Here is a 13,612-nt window from a genome sequence, read left to right as displayed (position 1 = left end):
CATTTCCTTCTTGGCATTATACTAAAGATACAAGTCAACAGTTAGCAATACTTGATATTTTCCAGTTGTTGAATGACAGTAAGAAATGGTGCTTTCTCTTCATTAGAATTCATTGGTGAGTGGGATGTAAAGTGATGAATCACTAATTCTACTCCTGAACCATTATTACACTATATGTTAATTAACTTGCATTTAAATAAAAGGGAAAAAAAAAGATTCATTAGTGACCGTCAAGAAAGTGGGAGAGAGAAAGGTCTGTTTAGATTAGACAAAGAAGTAAAAGGTAGAATTAATAAAAATTATTAAGAGTAAACTCAACAAGAGAGAAGTGATAAACCATTCAACCACCTGAGGAATCTGGTTCCTGAGCTCACACATTTGGTGGTATAGGTGCCCATTCCTCTGCTCTCAGAAAACAGCAGAAATTAAGGCAAAAGGAAGTTCCTTCCTATTTCAAATGATTTGGGGGTGCAGAATGAGGCTACCTGTGATTTTGAATTCTTTTCTCCCAAATTTAAAATCTCTTTGCTATTTGATAAGACAGACACTAGGTTAGGCTGGGCCATGCTTGCTCTGTTGGGATTAGCACCACAAATCCTTCGTGAGGACTGAGTCTTGGCACCAGGCTTTGTCTATCATCTTGAATGTGAGAAAAGGCAGGCAAGAACGCCATTCTTGGGAAGAAATAGCAGCTGTGAAAAGTAAAGGAAAGCACAGGAGACAGCAGAGCCTGGGGAAAAGGATGGCAGTAACAGAAGTGAGGTAGAAAGCCCTCCTCCAAGGGCCAGCTAGAAAGACTTAGGGTCAGAGAGTCCCTGTGTGGCAGGGACATCAGTCTCTTGAAACGTCCCTAAGAAATGATCTGGTGTCCCGCTACCTTCTGCTTATTTATTTATTTATTTATTTTTTTTACCTCAAACTCTAACAATGTTGGAAATATTTGGAGATTTCTCTTCCCTTTTTTTCTCTCTTTCACCTAGAGGTTACAAGTAAGGATGATTGGAAGGAAACAGAGATGGGAGACAGTACAAGAAAGCAGATTATGAGAAAAGTCCTCATTACACATGGGTAGAATTCACCCCACAAGTCAAAGAACTGTTCAAAATTACAAGGGAGGGAAGGCAGAGGCCACTGGATCTTTGAGGTGTTAAGAGACAGACTAACAGAGCAAGCTCAGTGACTGGCTTAATAGTCTCCTACCACTTGAGATTCTGTGTTCTTTATTTAAAGAGAGACAGAAAGAAGAGTTCAGAGAAGAAGCCAGTGTCACAAATTAAGTTACCTGAAAGAGAAGTTGCACCTCTCTTTCCATTTTCTGACACTATTAGTGTCCGTCACCAGAAAATACAGGTGACCAAACTGCAATAAGGTTCACCAAACGGACTCCACCATGTAGCTCACCTGTTCCCCCTCGTGAGATCCCGACTTCCTTATTTGATAAGAAAGGCTCCTAAACTCCCCATTCTTTTCTTTGTTAATGGGCCAAATAATCTCCTATGTTTGGGAGATAAACAAACATATTTATAAGATACTTAACCTTAGGGTCTCCAAGTCAGGGTTATAGAATAAACTAGTCTTCCATAACCCATCATGTCCATACATCTCAAGTCCTTATCAGAGTTGTAAGCTCAATTTTCACATTTCCAGGCAGAAAATCTGCTCCTTGGCAGTCTTTAAACTTTACCCGACAACACTACACACCCTCATCCCAGGCTCCTCAATCTCTAACATCTCCATTAACACTCCAGCAAACAACAAAATATATCCACTTATCACAGTTCAATCCCACTTGAACATCTACAGCCACTATCTTGATATAATCATGTTCCAAAACTGACTGAGTGTCCAACAGCAGCAAAGGTCCTCATTAGGATAGACATGTTGGCGCCAATAAGACTGAAGTTGGGTTTTAACTGCATTTTTTGTCAGTTTGGCTGGGGAGATCTGGACAGCTGGAAGTGAGCTTCTCCATCATTTTCTGTTTCTTTCTTTGTATCAGTTTTCCACCTGTGAAGCCCAACACCCCACCACCAAGTGCAGCTGCAATTCCTGCCACTTTGAAGCCTGCAAGGAGGCCAATCGGACCCCCCACCACTCCTCCGATGAGTGCACCTGCCACAGGCAGAGCTGCCAGCTTGTATTTTGCAGCCTGTAAAAAAAAAAAAAAAAAAAAAAAAAAAAAAATTCAATTTAGAAATTGAGTTGAGAATATCTGCCTGTGGTGATGTGCATTTTCCTCTCATTACTCCTGGCAATGCCTCTTTAACTCCTGGTACATAATTAACCCTAGAGATTGGGGAGTGGGGGGAAGTATTCCACAGGTACTACAATTGCTCCTGATCTCAGAACTCAGAGAGATGAGCTACAAAAAGTGGACTGCTACAAATTGATTTTACTTGCAAAACAATCAATCCACTAACTATCTAGCAGGCTTATTTCAACAGTTTCAGCTGCTATAGATACCCCCAAAGCTTTTATGCTGCACAGAGATTATTCCATGCTGTATACCTGGGGTTAAAAGCAATGTTCTATGGAAAACAGATGGTCCCATTCTACCCGTACGGTCACATCCTTACACTTTTGCCCCTACCAGATTCTGGCAACCCTCTACTTCATTCCCTGCACTTCTGCAAATATGTCCTTGTAACACCAAAATGCCTTCTAGTGGGGCTTTGGTTTATTCTCTGAAAAATTTCTCTCCCGACAGAATGAATCTTGAGAGTAAAATATTACAACAGTCATTGATTTCTTGCACTACCTATGTGTCATTTGTTCCTTATTTCCTTAATTGCTGGTTCCCTCCACATTAAAGAGAGCAGATCAATTGGGTTAATACTGGAGATTCCTGGGAGCCAGAGTACCATTGATTTGTCAGCAGGAGCAGAATCTTACCTTCCCCAAGTTTTTGGTTCCCTCTTCAACATTCACAGCAGCTCTGTTGACATGGTCTTCAATGCTGTCAATCTTCTCCTGCTGAGACTAGATGCAAAGGAATTATGAGTGAGCAGTCCTGCTGGGGAGCAGCAGTCAGCCAATACACAGTACTTTAATTCCTGTAATCAGGGTCCCGTGTACTGCAGCCTTGCTGTCTGAATAGTGGTTCATTAATAGTGTCCGATAAACTATGCTGAAAGTACAAATTCACTTGTATTTAAAAAAAAAAAAAGGGCGACTTAATTATTAGGTAATAAAAGGGTGGCACCTTTATAGGAAAAAGGATCTCACACTAAAATCCATTCAAACATACAAACATATTATTCTCCAAATGAACTACTTTGTAAGAGAAGAAAAATCCAAATAAGCATTTACGTGTCATGTGGAGGTTGATGAAAAACAAAACAAAACAAAATGAAACAAAAAACCTTCCTCCTAAGTTACCTTTTTTGAAGATTCAAAGATTTAAAACAGGAAAATTTCCCTTAGGAGTAAAACATGCTTAGATCCAATGAATACAAATTATTACATTTTAGGAACGAGAAGACAATATGGTTTGATCTGTCATGAAATCTTTCCACTTGTGATATGCAGTAGGGGGCTGCGGATGAATTCACTGTCCTGAGTCTCACACCTGTACACTTTAATACATTTTAAAATCATGACAAGTTAAAATATTTCCGATCAAATATATTAATAAGGCATTCTATGAAACACGGCAGCACCTGCTCTGACACGGCAACCTTGTGACTCATGGAATCTCTGGGCACAAGGAATGATTTTTCCCTGAGAGGTGTGAAGCCCCACTACATTTCTCACAAGTGGTTACTGAACTTCAGCTCAAACACCTCCAGTGACAGGAACTCATTACCTGCCACAGGAGCACATGCCCACTTTTAAAAAAGCTTTATTTAGACAATTCACCTACAATATGTGCCCATTTTAAGGGTATAGGATGATGAGTTCTGACGAATGTATAAACACCTGTAACCACCATCACATCAATATAGACTGTTCAGGTGCTTTTTCAATTCACTGAAAAAAAGAAGAGAATCCCTCTTTGATCCCAGGTAAATCCTACTTCTACAATGACTGTGAAATAATTCAACTTTAATCCTGAAGTATTTGCCCGCTTAACTTACACCGAATCAGATGTAACACTCTTCTAACTCCAATTGTCATTCAAGAACATGAAATGCAATCAGCTGATTTTTCCCCACAGTTGCTTCCTGTCAGCATTACTGACATTCCTTCCCTTCCCATACACCAAGTGGGTACCTTTTCACTGTCAGACCTTTCATGGTATCCATCCCTTCATTCCTGTGTTCTCCACTGCTATCTTGACATCTCTAACACAATCCCTGAAAAAGTCCCTTATCAGTTTTCCTTTTCACATTTCTGTCGGACACAAGTACAGCAATGGTTCTCATGTGTTCGAGAGCATGCCTGAGTCACCTGGAAGACTTCTGAAGGCACGGACTGATGGGGCCGCTCCCTGAGTTTCTGATTCAGTAGACTTCGGGTGAAGCCTGAGAATTTGCATTTCTCATGAGTGCTGCAAGTCCATGATTCTCACACTTTAAAACCCACTAATGTATGTACATAACTGGTAAGGGCACAACCTTTGGCCAGATGTCCTGTGTTCAAATCACAGCACTGTGTGCCCATGGACAGATTACTCTAGCTATCCAAGGTGTCAATATTCTCATCTCTCAAGAAGGATAATGATATACCCCATGGAGTTGAAGTGAGGATAAATGAGATAGTGACTGTGTGAGGAGAAAAATTTACAAAGTCATTCTCATCTTCTCAAGAAAGCTTAACTCCCATCTTTCTTTTCTAAAAAGCATATTAAACTCTTTTCTATGAAGCTTAAAAATTCTTGGGCATGAAAACCTTAGATCTCTCCTAGCCATTCATTCATTTTTTATTTTCCTCAGACAAAACTTTTTTAATGTTAGCTTTCTTCTTCCAACCCATAGAAGCATAAGTGCCAGCATTCATAATATCCAACCTGTAGGGATTTCTGACACTGGATTTCTAACACTGTTTCTGTTTGGGACATCCTCAACACTTTCCATTCTTGCCTGAAAGTCTGGGCCAGCAGATAAATCACATGTGTGATCATCAATCTCCACATCCTGATAAGCTGATGGGGTAGAGGGAAAACAGCCAACATGTCTCCTTTCTCTCAGTCTCCAAATGATTCCATCAAGGTGATGGAGCCTGCTAGGACTACTGTCATTTCTATACCCCAAGTGTGATCCCAAATCTTCAGGGAAACATTTTTTTAATGCTCCTTCCAAAAAAGGTTGGACACTGCAGCTCTATGATTGTTTTCTTTTAAAATAAAGTAAAATTTAAAAATTAAAAATACTTTAAAAAAACTGGGGCACCTGGGTGGTTCAGTCAGTTAAGTGCCTGACTCTTGATTTAGGGTCAGGTTATGATCTCACGGTTTGTGGGATTGAGCTCTGCCTCTGGCTCTGTGCTAACGCTGCGGAGCCTGCTTGGGATTCTCTCTCTCCCTCTCTCTCTCTCCCTGACCCTCCCCTGCTTGAGTGCTCATGCACACTTTCTCTCTCTCCAAATAAGATAAAATTTAAAAAATTTTAAACATAATTTTAGTATTTTTTCACAAAAATATTTTGGTATAATTGGAGAAAAGACCACAAGACAGAACTAAGCGTGAGACCACTGATGCTCCCCTATCACTGCAATCGCCAGTACTCGAAGAGGTCTGTCTGACCCTGGGGAGTAGCCCAAACCTGTGAGTACTTATTCACTACATCAGGAAGCTTGCTTAAATATGGACATGGAGATAAGGCAGAGGGTGATCAGCAACTATCCTGGAATCAACAACTGTCCCTCAGTTGTACAGACCTGCCTCTCCCCTTTTCTTCTTAGTTTGAATCCCAAACTTCTCCTGTATCTTCAAATTCTGCTTCGTAAGTAAAGAGGACTCAATGACACCATCACAATTAGGCAGCAAATTAGTGTCAGTTGTCAATCACTGTCTATACACAATGCCAAACTAGATCCCATCAGAGCTGAATTTGGTCACTAGTCCACCATGCCCTTGGCTCTTTATGTTGGGCCAAACGATACAACTACACAACCTTACCCCAGTACAGGAAATCAAGCTCCTAATAATGATGGCTTAGAAGTCTCCTCACCTCTACCTACCGACCTCCCCGTTTTGCTTCTGATTTGCTTATGTCTGCTTTCATCTGCCTGGGCCTCCCACATTTAACAATCTTGAAACTCCTTTCTTGACATTTTATACTTTGGCCCCTCATATAAGTTCTTGGCATCCCTTTAAAAGGAGTTAGACTCCTCTTTTTTTTTTTTTTAATTTTTTTTTTTTTCCCAACGTTTATTTATTTTTGGGACAGAGAGAGGCAGAGCATGAACGGGAGAGGGGCAGAGAGACAGGGAGACACAGAATCGGAAACAGGTTCCAGGCTCTGAGCCATCAGCCCAGAGCCCGACGCGGGGCTCGAACTCACGGACCGCGAGATCGTGACCTGGCTGAAGTCGGACGCTTAACCGACTGCGCCACCCAGGCGCCCCTAGACTCCTCTTTTTAAAGGGAAAGACGTCTCAAAATACTCTGAGAATGTGTCTGTGGATTTCATTTTAAGAAACACTGAATTAGGTCTCCTTATTTACCTGAAAAAAATAACTGAATCTTAGTGAGCAGTTAGAGGAGCACTTAAGAGTCTTAAAAAAAAAAAGTGATTAAGTGAATATTTGTCACTTGTACACTCAGCATCCTCTATATCCACCAATAGTAATACATTCAACAAATCCATCGCCAAATCTATTTACATCAATAAAAATGCCCTGCCTTGGACAGCCTTGCTAGTAGTTGTGCAGTTTTATTAATGTGCTAAAAGCTATGGGTTTAAGAAACTATTGTCAAAACTGTGGTTATTTTCCTTTATTCCTGACTCAATTCCAGGCATCTTTCAAGGCTAGTTCTAGTCTTAGATATTGGTTAATCCAGGGAACACTGAGCTATCCTGGTTCTGAATTCCAAAAGTATATAATCTATAATTCTTTTTTTTTTTGTAGTCTATAATTCTTAACCATATGCAATAAATAATACACAGAAAAGCTCAGAAACATACAAAGACTACTATATACAGAACTTCAGGATTATATTGGCCTAGATAGAGTAGGCAATAAACAGAGCAGAAGTAGGATGTTGATATCATGGGATTCAGCAATTAGGAAAGAGGTGGTGGCAAAAATGTAACTCTAAGGAAGGAGCCAACAAGGGAATCATGTAAGCAGGGACAAAAGCAGGAATGCAGTTGGGGTCAGTAGAAGGGAAGGGGATATTACTTCAGTTAGTCCTCCCATCAATTTTACAAAACTCACTATTGTCAAACAACACCCTGAAGGCCAAACAGGTAATAAATCTGATTAATCTGATATAATTCATTACATCCCAGTTTTTATGCATCCAGAGTAAAAGCCATAGGGAATAAAGTAGAAGGTAGAGACAATATTGGACCAGCAGCAAGGGTGACATGCCATTGTGTGACAGGCCCAGAGTTCTTTAAATTTCCCTTGACAAGAACTAGGGCAAGTTCCACAGTTATAGGAACAGAAGGCACTTGAGCAATTAAATGCTGAAGAAAAATGAAGGGTGCTTAGTAGATACTAATTTATTATTGGAACACACCTGGATTTCTCAATGGTTTTGTAGGTTCATTTTTCATTATGGTAAAAAAAATGTATGTATGTGTGTGTATGTGTATACACACACACACACACACACAAAAACACACACATATATATAATATATACTCATATATTATATATATATGTATACATAAAGCTTACAATTTTAACCATTTTTAAGCGTGAAATTCAGTGGCATTTAGTACATTCACAATGTTGTGCAATTATCATGACTATCCTATAGGGTTTTTTCTTTTTTTTAACTATTCTCTATTCTTCATTGAGCTTAGCACAGTACTATGCACATAGAAAATGCTCCAAAAACACATGGTTTATTTGTCTAGATACTATCATGTCCATGTGATGATAATGAAAGGGATGTGGTCACTCTGCTTATGTTCCTAAGTCATTAGGTGCCTAAATGGAGCTTCTGTGAGTCCCTGACCATGTGGTCATGAGAACTCAACCACCCTGGGAAGAGTCATCAGGGGTTCTCCTTTGAGCTTGTGCCTAATAGCATTTTGTCCCATGTCCTCACACAGATTATTATAAATAGGACATTTGTATAGAACTATGGCTATAGCCAAAGTCTTTCTACACGAACCTTCCTTGATTATGGGTTAGGAGCTTCTTACGTAACCTAATCGGATATATAATTGTTAAATGGCCACAAACTCTCAATTTTCCTTTCATGTGCCTATTCCACTGGAAGGGAAATATATTTGTCTGGAATGAGAAGACTTTGTACATGTTTAGTTTGTTTTTTAAATCAACTGTATTGAGGTATAATTTATATAATAACAGATTTTAATGTGTAGATACCAATGACTTTTGGCAAATGTATATTTGTGTAACCATACATGCACAGATTTTAGAAACTGCATTAGATCAGATATTATGAGTTACAATAATTGAATTAATTCTGAAACAACAAATATTTTGGGATTCTTGTCGTATCATTACCTTTGATATGCAAGTATATCGATAGATTGTACAGATATCTAATCAAAAAACTTCAAGCATTTTGCTTCTTCTGATTTAGAAGCATCAAAAAAGGAAAATGCTTTAAACAATCTACTGACGTTCAATTTGAGGCATTAGATGCCAAGAAAAAAATACAAAAACTAGAAAACAAGCAAAGGAAGGGACTAGCACTAAAAAGCCCAGAAATCATATTCTAGAAGGAGCATATTAGAGAATCAAGAACTCTTAAAAGAAAAAAATATGATGAGGTGGGATAGGGTGAGGAAGGAGAGTATTGGTCTCAAGAAGATGAATAATTTTATATGGAAAAATTACCAAAGTTGTTCAGTCTATGGCTCCAAGAGGGCAAAAGTACCAGAGGGAAGTTATTATAGGGCAGAGCTTACACAGGGAAGAACTTCTAAGAGGTAGTCTTCAAATAGAATGGCTGAAATAGAAAGTATCCCCACGCTGTAATTGTTCAAAAAAAGCGAAAAACCATCTATATGGGAAGCTGGAGCAAGAACAGAATTGGATTAGCTGACCTTGTAAATCCTTTCCAATTCCAGTTCTGAGACTGTGTAATCTAGCGACTTTTATCCTTAAAAAGCCAGGCATCAGGGAAACCATAACTCACAGATGTAAAACCCCCAAATCACAGTTTGATCAAAAACAAAGAACTAGGGGTGCCTACGTGGCTAGTTGGTTAAGCGTCCAACTCTTGATTTCAGTTCAAGTCATGATCTCATGGTTCATGGTTCGTGGTTCGTGAGATAGAGTCCCACACAGGACTCTGCGTTGACAGCACTGTGCCTGCTTGAGATTCTCTCTCCCTCTGTGTCCCTCCCCTGTATGCATGCTCTCTCATTAAAAAAACAAAAAAACAAAAAAACAAAAAACTAAACCTAGACAAAAGCATAAGCAGACACTGGTTTGTTCCTCTGTGTGCACACAGACATATACACACATACTCATATAGCCAACCTTCCCATACTTCCTGGGAAGGAAAAATAAGAATAATTAGAAAAATAATGACAGAATCTATTGTCTTTCCCACCAAATCCACTTTATGTTCCCTGATCTGTGTTAACAATGTCACTGGCTACTCAATTATGCACAATAAAGCCTGATGTTTTGAGTCTTCCATCTTCCTTCAATTTCTGCTAAGCCTACCCCAGAAATACCTCTCAGCTGGCCTTTACCTTTATATTGTATTGCCATTGCTCTTGGTAAAACTCTTGCTATTGATCCTTAACTAGTCATCCGCCTATTATACCCCCCCTTCCTGAGGTCATTATTCACACTGCTAATGGTAATCTTAACCGTTAGCAGTGTGAACCTGCTTATCACTCTAACCTGCTTAAACATTTATATTTGCCAGGGGAGAGGGGAAAATGGGCAAAGGGCATTGAGGAGGGCACTTGTTGGGATGAGCACTGGGTGTTGTATGGAAGCGATGAATCACGGGAATCTACCCCCAAAACCAAGAGCACACTGTATACATTGTATGTTAGCCAACTTGACAGTAAATTGTATTTAAAAATTTTTTTTTAATATCGGCTCCTTAATGCCTACAAATTAAAGTTAAAATTCTTTGGTGTGGCCCGCAAAACCATCTCAATCTGGCTCTCACACTCCCTGCTTTGCTTGCCCATAGTATCTCATCCTTTGGTTTTACTGCAATCCTGGTCATTCTTGAAAGGCCACACACTTCTCTATTCCATGTCTTCAGCTGTTTTCAAAGGCACCCCTCCCCACTCCCATCTATGGACATTGTACTCAATTTTCAAGGCTCAAGCAAATGCTACCTATCTTGTGAAGATATCCTTAATACTTCTACCTCACAACCCCTGCCTCCCTCCCTTGGAATTAAATGCTTCTCTTAGAGCTGATAACACTTCCCTTCAATCTCATTTTTGCACTTAACAATCATGTTTGAAATTTCAGTTTTTGGGGTCCAAGCTTATCTCCACCCACTGTAAATCCTTGAAAGCAGAGAACAGGTTTCATCTATTTCTATAGCTAACCTTGTCAGACCCCTGGTGCCAAGGATCTAACACAATACCTTCTATATAACAAATCTCTGACAAATGCTTATTAAGTTGATTTGGAAGCTGAGGACTGTTAGACTTCTACCCAGGGCTCAATACCAGTCTTGAAAATTGTAACTTCTATTAAAATTCTAATAAAAAGCCTAGTAATTGATAAAAAGCCTCTTATCATACTAATCTAACATTTCTAAGACAAAAACTATTATACTTACATTCACTAGGAGAGAGAAATCAGTGACCAGTTGGCTAAGTTCAATTAAGTCCTTAAAAAGAGAGAGAGAAAAAAAAAGTTACTTATTTTTATGCCTCACAGCTACCAAAATGAAAATAATTTTTTACATACCGCTTCTAAGCTTTCCCATGATTCTGCAGCATTTTGATCTCGAGGAATTTCAGGCAACGCATATACCTGAGTCATATTCTGAGGATCATCTTCAGCCTCAGCAGTATGAAATGTTCCTGAATGAACATAGCCTCATGTTTAGGGTTTATGTGCTTTGGTAGAAAGTGGATAGCATAAATCAATTTCATAAAACAATTTCCATGTAAAATGCTAACTGAATTCAGACTAAAAGTAAATTGATTGTTCTATAAAAATAGATTTATCTATGGCAGATTGTTCAAAAGTTAACTTTTTTCTTTAATTGTTCTACAAAATCACCTCGAAAAAAAATGGCTACAACAAATGCCATCTACCCAATCTGAATAATTAGAGCTAGATGTGGAAGAAGCACTGAAGAAGAACTATTCTATTTGGCCAACATTCCACACAGAGATACTCAGTAGAAATAGGTTTCACATTTTCAATGCTAAATCATTAACCCTTTCTTTGGGTATTTTAGTAATAAATACCAGATTCATAAGGTGTTAAAAGTAGGAAAGTGATGTGTTTTTTTGCAATGAAAATCATTTTGGGTAACAAATTTGTCATCAAATGAACACCACGTGGATCTTTTCATACATATTGTCTATCCTTCTCCTCAATTTTCTAGGCCATGTCCTAGAAAGACATTGCTTTTGTCTTTTCTGAGTCTTAAAAAGTCACCAGGGCACTTTGGGTGGCTCAACTGCTTAAGCAACTGACTCTTGGTTTCAGCTGGGTCATGATCTCACATTCGTGAGTTCAAGCCCCACATCAGGATCCATGCTAACAGCGTGGAGATTTCTTTTTCCCTCTCTCTCTGCCCTTCCCCAGCTTTCTCTCTCTCTTTTCCTAATCTCTCTCTCTCTCTCTCTCAAAAAATAAACATAAAAAGTCATCGACCCACTAAGGCCTTCCTCATTAAAACTGCTATGATGATGAATTAATTTACACTCCAAACTCTACCATCAAGTCTTTATTTCCTTGTATTGGTTTTACCAATCATTCATGCGTTAAACTGATACGTACAGAATGTCTACTAAATGCCAATCAGTGTGCTAGGGTACTACAGACACAATGGTAAACAATAAAAACAGTTCCAGGGAGTCAACATAGTATAGTGGTTAAGAGCATGGACCTAGTCAAAAAGACCTAGTTTAGAATCCAGGTTTGGCTATTTATTAGCTCTTTGACTCATTTTCCTGATTTTAATTTTTTTTTAATTTATATATTTTTGAGAGACAGAGCATGCATGTGCATGCATGCAGGGGAGGGGCAGAGAGAGAGGGAAAGAGAGAATCCCAAGCAGGCTCCACACTGTCAGCATGGACCCCAACGTAGGGCCTGAACCCACAAACCATGAGATCATAACCTGAGCCTAAATCAAGAGTCGGACGCTTAACTGATTGAGCCACCCAGGAGCCCCTCCTCATTTTTAAAATGAGGTGAATGAAAGGGGTGCCTGGCTGGCTCAGTTCAAGAGCATGCGACTCTTCATCTTGGAGTTGTGAGTTTGAGCCCCACGCTGGGTATAGAGGTTACTTAAATGAATAAATAAAAACTTCAAAATATTAAACAATAAAAATAAAAATATGGTGATAGATATTTACTTTGTGCACTGCGCCTGGCTTAAATATTCAGTACAGATGGGTTAATAAATAGTTACTACTAAAATAAATAGCCATTGCTACTGCTGCTATTATTAATGGAGCTTACCATATTATGTACAATACAGACATGTTAACAGGCAAGTTCAGTATAGTCTGATAAGACCTATGGTACGAGTAAATATGGAATGCTATGTGAGCACAAAAGAGAGGTACTTAACCTAGACTTAGGGAGGGGAGACTAGTTGGAGGTTTTGAAGCTGAAGGCTGAGGATGAACAGAAATGACATAGGTGAACCCAGGCAAAGGTGGAGGGAGAAGCAGAGACTATTCAGGTCAGGGAGAATAATATGTGCATAGGTTTGGGAACTGAAAAGAATTCAACTGAAGGGCAGACTATTAAAGAGAAAAGCGAAGGATGAGGAAAAAAATCTAAGGTGACATTATTCATGGCATTATAAATTATGTTAAAGAATTTTGTTTATCTCACAAGATCAATATGGAACTATTAAAAGGAGTTGGAGACTACTGGGAAGCTGGAGGATGCCATAATCAGATTTCAGATTTAGAAAGCGAACCATAGCTATAGCGTGAAGAATAGATTAAGGATGAAGTTGAAAGGTAAAAAAAATTAGAGAGCAGAAAAACCAATTGGGAGACTTTGCAGTAAGTCCAGTGCAAAATGATGATGCTCTAGGACAGTGGCAGTGGAAATGGAAAGAAGAGATCTGAAGGTCTAATTTCCTTTTGTCCCCCTTACTTCAAGCTCAAAATATCTACCACTTTAATGTTATCTGACCACCTACTGTGTTGGGTACCAGAGATAAAAAAGTAATACAAAGTAGATGCTCTTAAGGAACATATTCTAGAAGAGTTACACATACAAAGAGATAATCCTAAAACAATAAAAGAGTACAATGGCATTTAGATAGAGGGATATAGATACATACAGTATTTTGAGAGTTCCAAGTCTGGGATGACATCTGACCCAGCTTGGTGTGGGT

General features: G+C 39.0%; 1 protein-coding gene across 1 annotated transcript in view; it reads right to left on the bottom strand.

Moving 5' to 3' along the window:
• Window positions 1-233: 233 nt before the first annotated feature.
• STX17 (syntaxin 17) overlaps window positions 234-13,612 on the bottom strand; it is a 54,093-nt gene continuing 40,714 nt past the window's right edge. Inside the window, exons 4-7 of the mRNA XM_047066981.1 lie at window positions 10,984-11,099; window positions 10,853-10,903; window positions 2,893-2,979; window positions 234-2,149 (exon numbers count right to left, since the gene is read on the bottom strand). Of these exons, the coding sequence (XP_046922937.1) occupies window positions 1,910-2,149; window positions 2,893-2,979; window positions 10,853-10,903; window positions 10,984-11,099 (494 nt within the window). The 3' untranslated portion in view covers window positions 234-1,909. The remainder of the gene's footprint in view (window positions 2,150-2,892; window positions 2,980-10,852; window positions 10,904-10,983; window positions 11,100-13,612) is intronic.

The sequence above is a fragment of the Lynx rufus genome, unplaced genomic scaffold, assembly GCF_022079265.1.
Source record: "Lynx rufus isolate CCGP_SWC_20201006 ecotype Redwood Valley unplaced genomic scaffold, mLynRuf1.p SCAF_10, whole genome shotgun sequence".
NCBI lineage: Eukaryota > Metazoa > Chordata > Mammalia > Carnivora > Felidae > Lynx > Lynx rufus.
The sequence above is the reverse complement of the archived record's forward strand: the minus strand, read 5'-3'. Positions and strand labels throughout refer to the sequence as shown.